Raw genomic sequence first — 20,094 nt, 5'->3', positions numbered from 1 at the left:
TTTGTTTGGATTTTAACTGGATTGGAATATATTGTTACGAGTTCGCAAATGCCTGTCTAGCATCAAAAGGGGGGAAATGGGGGTAGAAATTTTCATTTATCCATATCTCTCTTAATATTGAAGATAGAAAAATAAATATAATTACCCAAATTAGCGCCTCATTAAGACAAACAACTTTTGCATTTAAAATTTACCAATAACTGCAATATCTTGGACGTTAGGAGCTAAAAAGTGGTTTTCAAGTCCTAACTTAGATGAAAGGGAATCTATTTTTTCCTTCCAGCTTGCCGATAGGAATTTTTTTTAATCGAAACCAAACAAGGAAAAATAATTCAGTAAATTATGAAATAAATATACTGAGACTTTCAAAAAAAATTTTGTATGCGTGAATATAGTTAATATTCTCTGATTTGATTTTTGGTCTATATATAACGCTGTTAGAATTCAAAAATAATTGAGCAAATATTAAATTAATAATTGCCTGTTTTCTGTCATAATATTTCTTTCTATTTGTTATTCAAGTTTTTAAGTACTAGAATTGGTTGTTAATGAGTGGTTAAAGCCACTGAATACAGCTATAAGATGTATTTCAAGAAATGGGCTGCTTTAGACTAACAAGAAAAAAGAGAATTCTTAGTATTATTTTTAAGCGATAACTCTAGAACTTCAAAGATATATTTCTAAGTGGGATTACGCACTGTAAACGAAATAATAAATAACTTTTATGATAGAGCAAACGATAAACGCTACATGTTAGTTGCTAAAAGCAAAGGATATATCACGTAATGTATATTTTAATGGAATATTAATTTATAAAAGTATAACATCGTAGTTGCATTAATTATAGGTTCTTAACATGATAAATACAATGACGAATGGGAATCCATATTAACAACAAACATTTGAAATATTTTAAAATGCTCATAGCACTTGGCATGTCAAAACGAAACATGAATTATATTATATCAAGCATAAAGGAAGAAAATAGCAAATTAGATATTTATTTCAAATTCCTACAGAACAGAATGCCGTGTCGTATCCCCATATCCGTAAATATTCTGGTAATTGAATGGTTTTATGGGAATTTTATTAAATACCAGAATATTTACTGAAGAATAAACAAAAATAAATATGTTCAGAATTTACAAACTTATAAGAGATGATAATAATTTGAAACCGATTACAACGACTTTCTACTTTGAAATAGGATAGAAAAATTATCTGGAGTAATAATATGTAGGAAGATATCATGTTATTACGCATAAAAAGAGACACATGAATTCTATGATTATTGCACTTGTTCTCGTAACATAATAGTTGAGTATACAGTAAAAAAAAAATCTAGTATAAAATAATTTGATTAATGGTTTAAATTCATAAAAATGTTTTATAAAATCAGAAAAATTCTAAAAACACAACTTTTATAAGCAAAATAACAAAATTAATAAAGAAAGAAAAACGTAAAAAATTGTGAGTAAAAAAAAAGTGTCTAGATATGATTAAACTTTCAAAGCCTCAAAAAGAATAATAAAAAACATGTTACAGAAGGTTGAGAAAAGGAAGCATGTATTACTTACGTCATATAAAAATCCTGGAAAACCGTTAAAAATTATCCGTCTGAATTGTTGAACTTCATCAGCAAATTTTCGAATTGCTAGAAGTAAAAGAAGCATCTATTGTCTTATCAGCTTTTCAATATCAAAGAAATCTGAACTTGGGTCACGGATTAGAAAAATCAAAGATAAGATTTTTTTCCTCTTTAGTTAGTGAGAAAATCTTTAATACAACATATATCAACATATATATCAAACGATGAGTTTTATGTAATAAAGCAAGCACTGTGTCTATTTATCATATAAGATAGGACATATTTTTGAAATAAGCTTTGTGTTATTATGATTTTTTTAAAAAAAATCCAGTGGTTATTTCTAACTGATATTTAATTTCTTCCAATGCAATGATGGTATTTTTAAATCGATTTTTCATTTACTGCCTTTGTACTAGAATTGTCTACAAATGTGTTTACCATCAAATAGTATAATATAATATTTTCAGATCATAGTAGCCAATTTGTCAAGTGATTTTAATAAAATTTTGATTTCATATCAGGGTTGTTATCTGGATATGAATTAGAGAAAAAGAATTAATGATGTATGATATTTTTCGTGATGAGTTACATATTATATATGACTAAATGTTGAAAATAAGCAATAAAACAAAAAGACTTTAAAACCATGCTTTTACTAGAATATTAAAAATTAGGAAATCGATTTTATCACAAATTTGGAGTAAATGGGAAAGAAAGTGGCGTTGAAAATAATAATGATAAAGAGAAATTAGACCTAAAATTCCAAAACTTTTATAAAATATTGTAAGATACCATAAATAACATTAAAATTTGAATTCAGTTAAAATATGTTCTATGAACGATTTATGGTTTTATAATTTGGTTTTGCCGTACAAATTTTAATAAAGTTATTTTATACTTTTAATGTAATAGTAAAAAGCATAATGTAATAGTAAAAATTTCTTTGCATTTTTTTTAATTATCAGATTAGAATGTAAATCATTCCCAATTTTTGTGATTTGATTAATGCCCAATACCATTAATCCATTATTCACTATTTATTATTTGATTATTTGTTATTTGATTCTACATCAGGTAGCTAAACTTAGGTACATGTAAAAAAGCGTCAATTATTGGCATTTAAAATATTTTTTGAAGAAATTAAGAAATTTCTCTTAACAAGAAGTTTAAGAACAAAAATAACAAGCGTTAAATTTAATAACAAAGACCCAACTGGAAGAATTAAATAACATTGCTTTAAAGCATTTGATGCACAAATTAATTGCGAATTGGAGTATTTTTGAAGAAAACGTCAATTAAACAAAAGAAATAAAATTTATTTCTAAATTCATGTCAATTTCCTACCTTATTTCACGGCTTTCTTAAAGTAAAGGCATATTTTTAAAAGGAAAAAGGAATTTAAATACTCTTAAATAGTGTCTCGTAAAAAAAATAAGTTTCAAGTTAAGTGATATTTGAATTTATTTAGTTGAAATCTTATATCATCTATATAATAAATATTTAAATTTATGAATTACTTTATATATTTTTGTTTAATTTGTTACTTTTCAACGGTTTTTCAGATAAAATATTTTTTAATACAAAAGGAATTCCTAAACCAAATTTTTTATAATGAATGAATACAAAATGGAAAAAGAACAACATCGTAGAATTTTTATTAAGTATTGAGAATATATATTAACATTTGTATGTATTTTACATTTCCCTTCAAGAAATGTATACCATTTTTTATAGGATAGTTTTTTACATAAAGGGACAAGGAATTATTTATCATTCATGTATATCTTATACAAACATAAAAACTATCTTCTAAACAAAATCTTCCGCTCAGAAAAGAAAATTTTCGTCAAAATTCTTAGAGCTCGGAGATGCTATGAAAATACTCTAGAGATTCAGGGTTGATGATGTTTTCAGCATTATAAGGCTTTCCATTGATGATTTTCTTTACGACAGTTTCCAGTTTCTTTCCATTAATATTGTACTAGAAAAAAAATGAAAAAACATATTAACTATATATACACTACCATGGTATTTGCACATCACTCCTCTTACGCCTTGAATATTCTTAGTGGGCCAGTCTGATGAATAGTGTTTAGAACTCCTGATGTTAAGCCTTCTTTCCTCACTTCCTTTGTTAACGGTACAGAAAGACTAGTGTTTTTTTCTCTAATACTGTTTAAATAAGCTCAAAAATTACAATTTCCTTAGCAAGGTCTAGTGTTTTGTTATGTGTGTATGCAAGTGTCTGTGTAAGTAGAGTTGTATTTTTCATTCGCTTGCAAGTGTGACAAAATTGTTCATTCGTACTATTATTCATCTTTTAAATTTCAACACTTCTTAACTGATGTATGAAAGAAAAGTAAATGTGAAATTTAAAATTTCACATTTACCTTGAATGAATGTTTGTGAAATGTATTTTTCAATGAATTTCAGATATTCAACACAATACGAAATTCTATGCCAATTTTAAAATATCATTAACAAAAAAATCATCAAAATCAATTATCTCAATCTTAAAATTCCCTTTCTAAATGATTAATAAGTTTTTGTTTAAAATAAATTTTTTTAACGAGTATCTTTCATATCTACAAAAAATAATTAATATTAATAAGTTAGATAAACCTGTTGAGTTAATTTTTGTTTCCTGAATCAAAGCTTCGTTTCCAATAAAAAATAAAACAAATTAACACTATGATTGAATGAAAAAAAGATTAAAGTAGAAAAGAATGAAAAAGTACCGGTATGTCTTTAATTTCTAGTATCACATCAGGCACATGACGATTTGTTAGTTCACGTTCAATGGCTTCCCGGATTCGTTTGGCTAATTCAACACTGAAACTGTAACCCTCTTTCATCTTCAAGAACAACACTGCTCTTTCGTCCATGGTTTTATTGTATTGAGAAACACAAAGACTGTCTTCTACTTCATGAAATGCATCCACTAGAAAGTAAAAAAGTATATTGAATAATTTATAATAATAAAAATATTAATTGATATCAAATTTCCATTTCAGGAAGAAGTAGTTAGAAAGAGCAAGTAAATTAGAAGAGCTTATAAGACTTCCATATTCTTTGGAATAATCAGTCAATTACTTTATTATATTTATGAGTAAATGACTGATAAAACAAGAATCATCGCAAAGAGAAAGCAGTGCTCTTGAATATGAAAATAGATTTTTGAAAACCAGCAATCATACATTTCTTAGCACAAAAAAAATCATTTATTTCAAAAATAACTTTTTTTATTTGAAAGAATGATCGCTATTTTGGAAATGATTACAAAATCCAAAATGTCATCATTAAGAATTGTAGCCTTTGTTGAAGTTTAAATTCAAGAGGTACATAAAGCTTAGCTTATACTGGTTGCGAATATCATTAAATGATGAAGGTTTTAAATGCAATCTTTTTATTGCACATTTGTTACAAAATACGTGCGCTCGTGTGAAAATTGTATATCTGCCATTTTTGAAAAATTATAAATATAAATAGTGTACAGGACAGATGGTCAACTAGCTCTCCAATGACTTTCTCATTCGATTTTTTAAAATGAATCGATGAAATATGTCATGACATTTAAAACGTGTGAATTTGAAATATCTGATTCATTTTTAAAGGCTCAATAAAATCAGTTCCATTTGAAAGGTAAAAGAAAGTTCTTCTAACTTTAGAATATCACTGGTCATGTCCATATTTCAATACTTACCAACGTTATATATATCTGTACTTCCAAAACGACAACCTCGTTGCTTCAGAGTTTCATCACTAAAAATAAACAAAACTTTAAAAAATGGATAAGAAAATATATGTTTCTGGTTTAGTTTATTATCAGTTTTATTTTTTTATATTTTATAATCAGTGATTATACTTAGCGCCTTGAAAAATCTGTCTCAATGCTATTTTTTTTTTCAATTCGTATAGCAGAGGAGACGGTTATGCTTTAGATCTCTTTAATTTGCGATTAAAAACTAACAATTGGATATTTATATTAGTTATAAGTATAGTATTAGATCTAATATCTATCTAACGTTGGTTTTCAATATCCATAAGTAAGGTGATAATTTTAATAAAAGGAAAATTATAATTATTTGTAAAGTGACTTATGGTATAAGGCGGTATTGCCCATTAGATCTCAGTTATTTAAAACGTTGTTCCGTTGGATCTTCCATTGGACATATCGTTATATCACCTTCTTCGTTCCGATTCCAAATGCAATGAGGATGAAAAGACTTAATAATTTAGTGATTTATGATGTAAAGTGGTATTGCACATTGGATTTCACTGTTATTTGAATCTTTGTTCAGTTGGATCTTCCATTGGACGTAGCGTTATATCGCCTTCTTGCTTTCCGATTTCAAATACACTGAGGAGGAAAAGACTATCTCGGTGTACGTGGGCAAATTTTTTGAAGATGAACTAATTTCATTAAAAAAACTTTTCAGAAATTTCTAATTGCAATTTAATTTTTCCGTTTAATATATTCTGATCCAGTCGCCAGTTTTATAGCTCCAGATTCAATATTTTCATATTTCCTTCTTGCTTGCTTTTATGCACGGAAAAAAAAATTCCGAAATCTTGAAAAAGACTGCGATAATTAACATCATATTTCTAGTATGATTAATCCACTTTGCAGTGTGTGTTGATATTTAGTTTATTTTAATTATATTAAAGTTTTAAAAGTACTACTGAAGCTATTTTAAAATGATCCTCGTAATTTTGAATCCCGATCAGATGTTAAATAGAAATATGAACTTCTATCCTCTGCACCACATCAATAGAGATCTATTTGTTATTTATGGTACAAATAGTGAGAGTTTGTAGTTTTAATACGTTGTATTTTTTGTAGGTTATATTGGAATTACAAACATTTTGCAGAATTACTAATTATTATTCAGATAACATTAATATGTGTCAAACGATTTTCAATTTCTTCCTGAATTAATCGCTTAAATACGTTTAAATAAATTTATAAGTTAGATAAAATGAAATCGTCTGCGCTTTACGCAAAATCTTTTCAAATGACGAAAAATATAATGAACTATAATAGACAGAAAGAATAAATTTGAAATATTAGAAATTTACAAATTAAATAGTAGTTCAAAATACAGTTAATTTTGGAAGAAAATTAAATCGAGTTCTTTTAATTATAGGGAAAAAATTGTTTTGTTACCTTCTACAACATATGACGACACCTTTTGTGAATGGATTCATTATTCCATAATCACCCGTAGCAAATTTTCCTAAATATAAAAAAATGCAATTATAAGAATTAAACTAAGATAAAAGATTGTGATTTGTTCTTTAAGATATTTTCTAAGCAAAGAAATTGCTTTCATAGAAATCGAATAAAAAATAATGAGAATCTACTGAGACATGAAAATTTTCTCCCATAAAAATTGAATAAAATAGATTGTCACAATACAACCGATTTTTTATAGTCTACAACATCAATATATCATAAAAATGTATTTCTCCAGGGAATCGATTAAAAAACGATAATCTACACCCCTCTATTAACAATTTCTTATTTTGGAGTATATATACTGATACTCTTGTACAACGGATAAATATATTGATATTTTGTATCAGTTTTTGGTAAAAAGATATGTCATGCAAAAATATAAATATTGAAATATACAAACATATAAAATTTAGTGTAAAACTATAGATATTGAAATTCATTTAAATATTCGAAGAGAAAAATATTTGAATGGAATTTACTATTTTTTTTCCCACTAGCTGAATTCAAATCTAGACCCATCTTATATTTCGTTTATAATTTTAAATTATTCCAAATTTGTTCCTAATTATTTTAATTATAGTTTCAATGATAATTATTTTTATCTCCTGACATTATAATATTTTAATTTATATTCATTTTCCATTTTTGTTTCATATATAAGCTATCCAGATAAATAATCTTCAAGCTTTTGGAAGCTGAATTTCAATATTTCTTTCTTTCTAACTCAAAACAGAAAGAAAATCATCTTTGTGTCATGAAAGAGATTATCTTTCATGAATCATCATGAAAGAGAATCATTTCATGTTCGGGATATTTGCTTAGAAGCTGAATTTTTGTTTATCCTGCGAAATTTACGTCTTACAATGTTCCCAACTTGGTGCAATTTTTTTTATTTGATCTTACTGATTCACTGAGGAATATTTCTCTATTCAAATAAGCTTCTTTTTCTGTCTCATGACCCATTTTGTTTCAGATTTATATGCGTATGCATTTTTATTTTGCGAATAAACAATGTGAAATAATTATCCATAATCAAGAGTGTAATAAAATTTTAATGTAAATGAATTATTGAGTATGTCTTCCAAGACACACCCTATTCATAAAAATTTGCAGATGAACAAAACGTTTCGGGATGCTATACATTCATGAACAAGGTTTTATCTGTATTAAATTTTATTTTATTGTGTAAATTATTTTAAAATAAAGTTTTAGAAAAACTTACATATTGAAAATTTGCCAAAAAAAATCTTATACCTGGATATTTGGAAAAGTAATTTTTTCGAAATATCGAGTTATCTTTGTCATTCCACAAACCAACGGCCATATTAGGTATGGGATTTGAAATGACAGCCTCTCCCATTTCTCCAAAGACGGGTTTACCTGAAAAGATTAGATGAATAAAACATTACTAAAAGAGTACAAATGATCAAAAAAAATTTTCGTAATGTAATTTCAATTTCAAATTGATTAGGAGTTTTTTTTTCAAGTATATATGTTTCCAAATATACTAAAATAAACATTTGTATTAGTAATTGAAACTATTAATCCTTTTAGGATCTATGAAACGAATAACCAAATGTCATTACCAGCCCTAAAAACAGGAAATACTTGAAAAACAGAAATGCAAATAAATGTAACTTCAGATTTTAGAGAACTTGTTTTAATTTAAAAGGCAACAGGAATTTGTACAAAAGGTAATAAAAGAATAATTTAAATAACTTATCTGGATGAAATTAATTAATTAATATTGAATAAATGAATAATTTTAAATATAAAGAATTTCTGAATTCTTTCTTTTTTTAATTTTTATTATTTAACAACCAATAAGAATATGAACAAGAAATGGTTCGACAATCGTCGATTGCATTTTTTTTTACATTCAATTTCAAAATAAATTACTGCAAAAATTAAATTACTAGTTAAAATATTTTTTGAGCAACTTGTGTATAAATATTATTTCTTAGTTCTCAGTTAGATTATACGATATGTTATACACTGTAGGATCTGGCTGTGTTTATCGATTGAAACATGTGAAAACTTTTTAGTTTGAATTCTTTGGTCATTGGAATTTCTTCTCTAATTATTAATGATTTATTTATCTATTAACAAAACATTAAAATATTATCTATAATTAGAAATTTATTTTGGTTACTCTGAAATCAAAACTAGAGATTGCAAAAAAATAATTTTTATTTCTAAAGGGTTATAGTTAGTTAAATATGTCAGTATGTCCTCAGTGAAATGTATGAATAACTGTTTAAGACCATTCACTCGGTCAAGGTCTTAAATGTTGTTGAAAATATACAATCATAAAAGAATCTTATTTAAAATGTTAACTTTAAGCATCATATATAGGAATTATACAGTTTATTTTGTTTTATTGTTCAACATTTTTTTTTTAAGAGCTTAACATTGTTTATTAATGAGACTTGTTTATTTATTTAAATAATTAATTTAAACATTCTTAATATACTTACTCTCCCATAATTTATAAAAACATTTTTTTTAAATTTTGAATTATTTAATAAAATTGCTGATCAAAGTTATCTCTCATTAATATTATTTATTTAGCCTGCCTTTGTTCTTTTTTTCGTAAACTGCGTCCTTCATCAGGCACAGAATGCAACGGTGAATACAATCATGACCGATAATGGCAAGGCAAATGAATCAAATTTAAAATATTATCATGTTAGGGTGTTTCAGACTGGAGATTTAAACTGCTATTGCAGTTTTTCTGTGTTCTGATGAATCGAAGTTAACATACAATAAATCGAAGGTACTTATAATAAATTAAATTAATATACGCAAAGGCCTTATTGGTGTTCTAATAGTAATAGTATTAATATAAGCAAAGGCCTTATTGGTGTTAAGTGATATGTTCATCCAAGTACGAATATATCACTTAAATTACTCTATTATTTATTTCTTCCGATGTTCATAATTCTTTTCTTTAGCTTTAATTATTGCCCTTAATATATTTTTCTATACTAGCTGTTTTTTTCTACTTGGTACTTCAAAATTTAACATACTAACTATTCGTAGAAGTAGAAAGTGCAAAAACAAGTCATGATAATAGAGGAATGTATGACTTGATGAAGGGGTAAGCTACTGAATGAACGAAATATCAATTCTATAAAATGTGAATTTTTTTTGATGATCAATTACATTTGAACATTATGAATGCGCACCCAATTTCATCACATTCAAAGCTACGCTTATCTAAAAATTTCGTACCGTTGTAGAAAAATTTAGATTTCGTAATTTTTTAATTACATTAATTGACATTATATTAATATAATTATAATAAATCGTTTAAAGCATATGGTCAAATAGAAATATATGTATATTTTTAAATGTTTCGAACTAAGCTATTGGGCCATGATTAAAGTGGATACACGGCATAAAGCAGAAAAATCGATGTTACAAATGTTTATGATCGGTGTTAATGTTTACGATCTAATTTCGAAAAAACCATTAAAATTCAATAAAACAATCACAGAAATAAACTGGATATTACTTGAAGGTTATTATTTTAAATTTTTAAGAAGAGTAAAAAATTGTTTTTACGAAATAGTATTTCAGCTTTTAAGCTACTGAGAAAAATTGATTAATTTTAACTGACTAAAATTCTAATAAAAATTTTGAAAGTCCTTTCTTAGCGCCTAAGAGATAATAATTTGTAAAATTTTGCAATACTAGGTTTAACCATGTATAAAGTCTTAAAGGACTTTTCTACATATGCCATTTAAAATATAGATAATATGCCAACCTAAACATTAAACCTAAACATTAAACAGCAAACAACTTAAACTATCATATTTCTTTTAAAAATAAATAAATAATAATATTTATAAAATATTTTACCATAATCATCGACAATCTCCGCTTTAACGCCAAGATTAAGAGCAGAACTTTCTCCTCTATAAATTGGCAGAGTGGCATCAGGAAGAAAACCGGATCCCATTGTTTCCGTGCAACCTAAACATTAAAAAATTAAATGAAAATTAACGAGATGTAATTGGAATAACGAAAAATCTTTTCTTATTTTAGATTCTATGAAAGAAAAAAAAATGCTTTCAACGTACTAGAAAATATTTTACAGTTATTATGTCAATTTGTAAGTAGCATGCGAAAATCCTGAAAAAGTTAGGGAACTCATTAAAATTTAGATCATGATTTTGAAAATAAAAAAAATGAGTCTTTAATTAAAAATTTAATTCATAATCTATATGCATATGGGAGTAAATGTAATTTCGTTTAGAATTTAAAAAAACAAAAGCATTTTATTTGGGAAAATATGCAGGATGATGCAAAACGATGCATCAAACTTATAGATGATATGGGGAATACCAGAACTGATGGAAATCCCATAGCATTGAAAGAGCGAAAATAAAGCACCTTCTATTACTTGAAGCACTTGCTTTTGGGAACTAGAATGCTCTCTTGCAATCCAGAACTGTTTGGCTATAAATATTTGGGTAAATAGGGTTGCAGAACACCTCATATGACCTTTCATTTAGCCTCTGCCCCTATTATTTAATCACCACTTTTATAATTGTAGCTTTTAAGTCAAAGATAAGACTATGTTGTTGAGTGGGCACCCTGCATAACTAAAAGCAAATTCGAGTTAATATCTTTAATAAAATTAAATCTTTTAATTTTTTTTAATTATCTTTAATCTTTTTCTCTAATCTTTTAAATCTTTTTAATATCTTGAAAAAATTTAAAAAAATTATTTCTAAATGTTTTGTTTCAAATAAAATATAATTTATGTTTAACTTCATATCCTTCATACTAAGTCTAAGAAATTTTAGGCTGGTACCTATTTGATTTAGTAGATTCAAATGGCGGCAGTAGATTACTGATTCGATGAGAAATAATTCTGTGCGAAAGACTTTATTTTAATTGTTCTGTGGAATTTCCAAATTGTATTGAATGGTGTGAAATACATTCCGGAAGAAAATTAATAATGATGTGTATTCTAAATAAAGTATACACCACCTCTACATCCCATTAAGTTACAATATCGATAAATTTAACATGAAATTAACCAATTTAAGCAGAAATTATTCATGTAACATTCATGCCATCAACAAATAGAAAGATTCTTTTATCGACTTTCTTTCACCAGCTGATGTGCTTTGTCTTTAACTTCGGTGAATAGTTCAAACAATTCCCAATATAGTTTGGTAAAACACATCTTCGGATAGAAAGTTATTATAAGTTGAGACAGATCTGCATTTTTAATTTAATGGTATACTTTTTTTAGGATTTTGAATCATCAAGTTGATATAAGCAAAAATAGACATATAGGCAAATAATTAATTTGGCTCAGGCTTTTACCTAAATCTTAATATTATCTCTCATTTTTTAATAAGACAATATGCTAAATTTCATTCAATTAACTCGTTTCCTTTTTTTTATATGTCGAAGTCGTTTTCAAATAAACAGACAAATTTCCCTAGGCATATTTCAAGTGATATTGTGTGTGTGTGTGTGAGAGAGAGAGAGAGAGAGAGAGAGAGAGAGAGAGAGCATAATTTTATGTGAAGCAGGATGCGGTTTTGAAGACAGTTAAGAAACTTTTTTGCCTTTTTAAATTCTTTTTAATCCATCGGGAAAGCATAATTATTTACAAGAAGACACGGACGTGGCACGCCCGTCAGAACGCGGCATAAAAGCGGAAGTGGGGAAGAAGGGCGAAATAAATTATCCCTCGTCTTATATAACCTGAGATTTTGATAGGGAAAATATTTCTTCGTAGTGCTAATATATTAATAAGATTCTGATAGGGATTTCTGACGCATGTCAATCACAAGTAAGGGAAACACAGGGATCTTTTAAAAAGAATGTGCTTACTGGACAGTTTCCTATCCCTTCAAGCGGACCGTGAGAATGTGTCGGCACTTAGACGATTTAGCAATTTTATAAAGCTTCTCTTGAATTACTTAAGTAGAGAAAGTGGAATTGGATCAAGAAATAAGAGAATGAACTTACTATGGGCTAAATTAAGATAAAATCTTGGAAATCAATTAAATTGAAATTAAGAGTTTAAAATATCATTATATATATATATATATATATATATATATATATAATATAAATTTTAGGCAAAGTCTAATCACAAATTTATTGAGAGTTTAAGTTATTATGTGCACAGACAGCCATGCAGACATTTTTTTTACTAATTTTACAGGATGTTAAAAAAAAGCGATTCATCAAAATGTCGAGTTCAGCATTTTTATTTAGAAATTCCTTTTTTCTCTACATTGCATCCAAATTCAGTAAAAAAAAAATATCTATATTTATAACGGAATTAAGATTCATTCATAAATTCAATATTTTTATTTCGGTGAATGAATATATAACCGAATTAGAATGTAGTGTAGAATTAGACTGTGTAGAATTTTAGAATAAATTTGTGCTAAAAAAATCTTTTATTATTTTTAAATAAAAGATTAAAAAAATTAAAAAAGGATTCTATGCATCTATAAGGATATCTAATAAGGATTCTATAGAATATAATCTTTTAAACAATTAAAATGATTCTATTCATTATATGGATTATAAAGTAAAGATTCCAATTCTAAATGATAAAGTTTTAGAGTGCATACATACCACATATAGATGAGAACATTACATCCTTTTTCACTTTTTCATATACAAAATCATAGTTTTGTGGCTTCACAAAGCTTGCCCCTGCTATGATCACTTTTAAAGATTCCAAACTATTATCCTTTGCTAGAAAAACATTTATTTATTTATTTTTATATTAAAATGAAAATAAGAAACAAAATTAACATTTTCCCTCCAAAATGCTTTAACAATTAATATATATAAATATAAAATATAAATGCTTTAAGGATTTAATATTTTTTTAAAAAGTTTCTTTTGACATATTTTGCTTGCGATTTTATAAATTATAACAATTTTAAAATAAATAGCTACTTGTAAATATATTTTGGAATATTGATGAAATACTTTGTTCGTCGATATTTTGAATAGTGTTTTGCAGGCATCCAAATTGTAATAGTAGAATTTAAAATATTCTCTATTTATGTGTGTTCCCACATTTATTTTCATATTTTTAATTGGAAGAGAATTATTAGTTGAATGAATATTTCTCGCCAACATTCAAGTAAGAATTTTTTTTTTATAATGAGGCTTTATATATCTAAGCATAAACATATAAAGCCTTCAAAATTATCACATAAAAATATATATTTTCAAGTTAAATTAGAAAAATGATCTTACAAAAACTTTCCTGTTTCTTTTTCTTAATAAAGACTATTGTCTCCTCTCTCTATAAAGTCTGGATCTCAGGCAAAGTCCTGAACGCTACGAGTACTCAGATTTTTATTTTCAGAATCTCTCACATAAGTGTTTGTGAGTTATCACATTTACAGACGGAAGGCCAACATTTTGATATATTCTTCAAATTCTCAAACTTTCGCCTGAAAATCTGATGCAATTTTTCACTTAAGATGCTAAAACTATGCCCGAATTTTCATTGATATAAGTCACCGCGTTTTGCAGTTATAGCGTTCATATTGCCGCATTGAAGATAGACAGTCGAATTTCCATGGCCGAATGGTCATGGCACTGGTCTCATAATCAAGAAACCGTGGGTTCGAATCCCGCTAGAGACAATGCGATTAATAGTATATGTAACTTATTTAATTCCTTGATTTTATGTTTTCCTTTATTTCATGTTCCAGAAGATACTGGACATTTCTTTAGTTTACCAGACATGTGTTCTGGACTTTTCTTACTGTCTCCAGAAGAGTATTCTGGAACTTTCTCTGCTTTTATAAAAGCAGAAGATTTGTCAGTCACTGTGTTCTCAGTCCAGAGTTCAATTAATAAATTGGTTTAGCTCTACCTCTTGTGTGTGTCATTGAGTTCTATACTATGGTTCTACGTGACAATATGAAAATATAAATCGTTGGTGTCAAATGTCCAACACCTTATCAGACTGCGTTTCAAAATTCAATACTGATCTTCAAATTAGAAGTTGAATCTGTGAACTATATTTAATATATTTACATTTTGTATTTTTTTACGTCTATAACTTTTTTCCCTGAGGTTTAATGCTAAATCTGATCACGTAATTTGATATATTAAAATTATTTTGGAAAGGGTTTTTAATTAATTTACAACGTATATATTATAATTATTGAGAATGCAATACCGATTTGACTATTTTCAAATATAAACAGAATCGATGAATATGTTTTGTTTAACGATTATTGAGTACTTGATAAACTAAATTTGTTTTGTCATTAAATTTTAGACTTTAGTCAAATTGAAACCTTCTTTGAAAATTCCAAATCCCTCACAAAATAAGAACTGTAATTACAATTAAACAAAACTATAAAAGAAACATATTGAAAATAATTTCATTACTTTCATTTTCATTTCTAAAATAAAAATTTTCAAAACTCTTGCTGATGAGCTTTATCTTCTTTCTTAATCAAATAAAGTTCTGTTAATTAAGAATAATTTTTGTATATACCACTTATGCCAATCTCTGTACAATCCATGCAAATTCCACATGGGATCAAGCATAAGCATTGAATTTTTCTATTCAAAAATGAAGTTCAGTTAATTAAAAATAAAGTTTGTATACACCCCGTATGCTAATCTCTGTACAATCCATGCAAATTCCACATGGGATCAAGCATAAGCATTAAATTTTTGTATTAAAATTTCTCACTTTATTTTTTCACAGTCTCTTTTTACTTTCTTGTATGCTTAGTATACGAGAAAGTATAATAAATGTCAAAAAATTCGAACTAAAAATTTTGACGAATCTCCACGCTTTAGACCTCTCTGAGATCGAAAAACACATTTTTGACACACCGCCTAGCTGTCTCTCTATGACAAAGATAACTCAAAATCGCTTTGAGCTAGACGGATGAAATTTGGTATATGGTCTTTATACCAAATTTTTCGATTTCTATCAAATTTTAAGTGAAATATATTGACAGAAATTCCGTCTGTCCGGCTGTTCGAATACAAGTTAGTACGATACTTAAAATACGAAGAAAGCTAGATAGATAAATTCAGTACTCAGTTTTAACATCTATTGTGTAGACACCGCCAAATGTTGAGTCAAATCCAACCACGGATTGAGTGTTTGCCGGTCTGTAATTTCAGAAGTATGTAAACACGGTAATTCAAAAATACAATGACTGAAATATATCAAAATGGCATGCGAGTTTGTGACTATAAGCACAGTTTTGTGTCAAAATTTCTTGTTTCAGTCGATTGAGAAAAACGGGTCTAAGACACAAATTCGATTTGCGGATAGTAATAACGCAGGGCATGGCAGGGATTAATCGCCAAGGAGAACACGATAGATTCATAAAAATGCTAAATTTATGCCAAAAAATATTATTTAACTATTTTAACCAAGAAAGAATAATTTTTATATATCTTAAAAACAAAATAAATTTAAAACAAAACACACTGACTTGGAACTTCTCCTCTCTTTCGGTATTCATCAAGGACACAAGCTGGAATAAATACATGCGTAGCGCGGTACTGGTCAATGAAATCCCATAAAGATCTTGAATTCCTGAAGAAAGGTGATTCTTCGAAGAGAACTAATGTTGCTCCGCAGAATAACAACGATGCAGTAGCATTCCAAGACACCCAACCCAACTAGAGGATAAAAAAAATCATACAATTTTCCGAGAATTTTGCTGTTGTTAATATAGGTAAATAATCATACTAATGCTTTATATCTTCTAATATACTTCATATTTTATGTTCATGAGGAAGAAATATGGCAGTTTCCTCCTCATATTTTCATGCTGATGAGCTAGAATTTTGGTTGTTGTGTTATGGCTTATCCCACCTGATTGACAGTAACATCAAACCAAGTCCATGAGCCAAGTCCAAAGTAGTTGAGGTTTATGAGGAGAAAATATGGCAGTTTCCTCCTCATATTTTGATGCTGACGAGCTAGAATTTTGTTGTTGTTGTGTTACGGCTTATCCCACCTGATTGACAGTAACATCAAACCAAGTCCATGAGCCAAGTCCAAAGTAGTTGAGGTTTATGAGGAGGAAATATGGCAGTTTCCTCCTCATATTTTGATGCTGACGAGCTAGAATTTTGTTGTTGTTGTGTTACTGCTTATCCCACCTGATTGACAGTAACATCAAACCAAGTCCATGAGCCAAGTCCAAAGTAGTTGAGGTTTATGAGGAGGAAATATGGCAGTTTCCTCCTCATATTTTGATGCTGACGAGCTAGAATTTTGTTGTTGTGTTACGGCTTATCCCACCTGATTGACAGTAACATCAAACCAAGTCCATGAGCCAAGTCCAAAGTAGTTGAGGTTTATGAGGAGGAAATATGGCAGTTTCCTCCTCATATTTTGATGCTGACGAGCTAGAATTTTGTTGTTGTTGTGTTACGGCTTATCCCACCTGATTGACAGTAACATCAAACCAAGTCCATGAGCCAAGTCCAAAGTAGTTGAGGTTTATGAGGAGAAAATATGGCAGTTTCCTCCTCATATTTTGATGCTGACGAGCTAGAATTTTGTTGTTGTTGTGTTACGGCTTATCCCACCTGATTGACAGTAACATCAAACCAAGTCCATGAGCCAAGTCCAAAGTAGTTGAGGTTTATGAGGAGGAAATATGGCAGTTTCCTCCTCATATTTTGATGCTGATGAGCTAGAATTTTGGTTGTTGTGTTATGGCTTATCCCACCTGATTGACAGTAACACCAAACCAAGTCCATGAGCTAAGTCCAAAGTAGTTGAGGCTTGAGGAAAATAGTAGTTGCCAAGTTGTTTGATTGATAAAATTGCTACTCTTAAGAATGTATCGTAAGTGAATATCAAGTTTTGTATATTTTTTGTGAGGGTATAGAGGTGATCAAAATTAAAACTCTGAGCTCTATATACAGTTAACTACTCACTGTAAAGGCTCAAAAACTGTTGAACATACTATTCAAAGGGGGAAAAGGATTAATCGAAAAAAGAATACTTCTAGAAACACCGATAGATGGCGCTGTACAACAGAAAGTATGCTAAAAAGACACAAATAATCACGAAACACACACACACACACACACACATGCAATATGGAATTTTTCCTTTCTAATTTCCGTTGCTGATGTGTAAAAAAAGAAAAAAAAAACAATTATTGTAACAGTAATTTCGCACAATAAGCACATAAATTTGCATAAACCCTTGATTTGTTGCTACTTTTCTGGACATAAAAGAAATAAAGCTGAGAAAATATCATTCTTACTGGCGTTGGCTTCGGGCTTTGCTTGGGAAGTTGCTTTATGAAAATAAAAGAAATGCCGCAGCTGCACTTCGAGAGTTTCGTCGACTTGAGAATTTCGCAAAACACCAAGAGATACCAAAACATGCTCGAAAATTTTATTGTACTCCAAATGCAACAGTGCCATAACTTGATTTAAATACTTTATACAAGATGAAGCGCCTCCCCAAATTGGACTCTGTGTACAGCAGTTTCTTCTGCAACATTTTACTAATGACAGAGTAATTAGTCATGCGTTTCCAGCAACCTAATCATCTCAATCTACACATCTTAATCCCTGGGAGTTTTGGCTTTGGGGAAACTTAAAAAATCTTGTTTATCGATTGTGTTTTGTAACCTTGACAGATTTCAAAGACAGCATCTCAATCGACCAATTACGATCCACAGTTGAACAAACTGTCCATAGAATGCCTATTTTACATCTGGAAGAAAGGAACCATACTGAGCAGTTTCCTTTGCATTCGATAAGGTCCCTGTGATTGAATGTTTATAACAACACATTTTATTCGAACGTATCAAATGTGTACTTTGAATCATTTCAGAAATTTTGTTAGTACAGCACCATCTATCTGTGTTTCTGGAACTAATCCCCCCCCCTCCCCCCGCATAATCCACGTTCCCATTTCTAGTGTGTTCAACAATTTGGAGCTTTTGCACCGAATGATGATGATGATGATGTCCTATACGCGTTACCACGGAAAGGGGGTGCAGTAGCTTCTGAGGTAAAGACCCCCTTTGCACCAAATAATTCTCTATTTAGAGAACTCAGAGTAGGGTTGTTTCAATTTTGACCACCTTGAATTAAAGGATTTCTATCAATATAAGTGCATTTAAATTTACATTAAAATATATTTATAAGAAATATCAGATGCTACGTATTTAGAGATTTGTACATAACATGTTACAGTTTAAGTAAAATATATCACTGTATTGTTAACGTACCGATGACTGTGAAAACCAAACACTGCTCTCTCCGGAATCCATGTGTAATGAGAAATCTCTAAAATGTGGTAGAAGGAACTAGAAAAGAAATATATTAAAGAATTAGGAATTTTTCAAAACAAAGTATACGCAAATGTCTTTACGAAATTATATGAAATAAATTAACACACAAAATTTGCAATGGTGAAACTCATGGAACTGTAAGACTTTATTCATTCGGATGTTTTAATTCGAATTCAATAAGAATTCCTTTTTTTCTGTATTATCTTTAGTCCCTAGAATTTCTTATTAACATAATATTGTAATTTAGTCAATTGTGCGGATTTATTTATTTATTTAAATTCTAGGTCAACATTGAAAATTGTAAAAAAAAAGCTTTATTACTTCTTTTTATTAGATTAATAGTACCGTACCATGTGCCCTGAATGATTGTACGTAAAACAAATTTTATATAATTTAATCAAGAACATGAATTTGTTGGTATTTTTTAGGCGCAAAAGCTATCTTTAGGAACTTAAAGCTTTGGCGCAATCTTTGTCTTTTGCGCCAAAAAACATGCCACACTCATATTGATACAAATGTGCGTCTATTACTTAATGCATAATGATGAACTACAAATTGATAGAAATCTACGCCATACTCATGGTAGGCATATGCCGTTATGAATTGTACTGCTTTTTTTATGTTTCTTTAAGTACAGCTTTTGGAAACAATTGTGGACTTTTTTACTGAATTAAGTCTTAATATAATTTATAATTATTGCCATGTTATTTATTAAAATTATTACAATTTTTTAACTATGCATTATATATAAAAGCTATTAAATATTTCAAATCTTCATCTTTAAACTCAAAAGTTTTTCATCAACCAGTTCTAATTTTTTTAAATGCCATTTTGCTTAATTCGAGGTTTTATTGTGATTCCATCGGATTCGAATTAACAAATTCCACTGCATAAATAAGAGAATTAAACCATAATTTAATTGCCTAATAAAAACAGTAAAATTAAGAAAATGT

At 28.4% G+C, this 20,094-nt stretch overlaps 2 protein-coding genes across 2 annotated transcripts in view; both read right to left on the bottom strand.

The window, feature by feature from the left end:
• The window catches only part of LOC129988491 (acetoacetyl-CoA synthetase-like), a 31,437-nt gene extending 29,725 nt beyond the window's left edge, over window positions 1-1,712 (bottom strand). Inside the window, exon 1 of the mRNA XM_056096731.1 lies at window positions 1,578-1,712. The gene's annotated coding sequence lies outside the window, so the exon portion shown is untranslated. The remainder of the gene's footprint in view (window positions 1-1,577) is intronic.
• A 1,576-nt stretch (window positions 1,713-3,288) lies between these two features.
• LOC129989420 (acetoacetyl-CoA synthetase-like) lies at window positions 3,289-10,793 on the bottom strand. Its single transcript, XM_056097953.1, has 6 exons — window positions 10,692-10,793; window positions 8,082-8,207; window positions 6,756-6,825; window positions 5,292-5,350; window positions 4,327-4,529; window positions 3,289-3,569 (listed from the first exon to the last, which is right to left on the bottom strand). Exons 1-6 carry the CDS (start codon window positions 10,789-10,791, stop codon window positions 3,444-3,446), a joined length of 684 nt encoding a protein of 227 aa, XP_055953928.1. The 5' UTR covers window positions 10,792-10,793; the 3' UTR covers window positions 3,289-3,443.
• Window positions 10,794-20,094: the final 9,301 nt, after the last annotated feature.

The sequence above is a fragment of the Argiope bruennichi genome, chromosome 10, assembly GCF_947563725.1.
Source record: "Argiope bruennichi chromosome 10, qqArgBrue1.1, whole genome shotgun sequence".
In the NCBI taxonomy this organism is placed as follows: domain Eukaryota; kingdom Metazoa; phylum Arthropoda; class Arachnida; order Araneae; family Araneidae; genus Argiope; species Argiope bruennichi.
The sequence above is the reverse complement of the archived record's forward strand: the minus strand, read 5'-3'. Positions and strand labels throughout refer to the sequence as shown.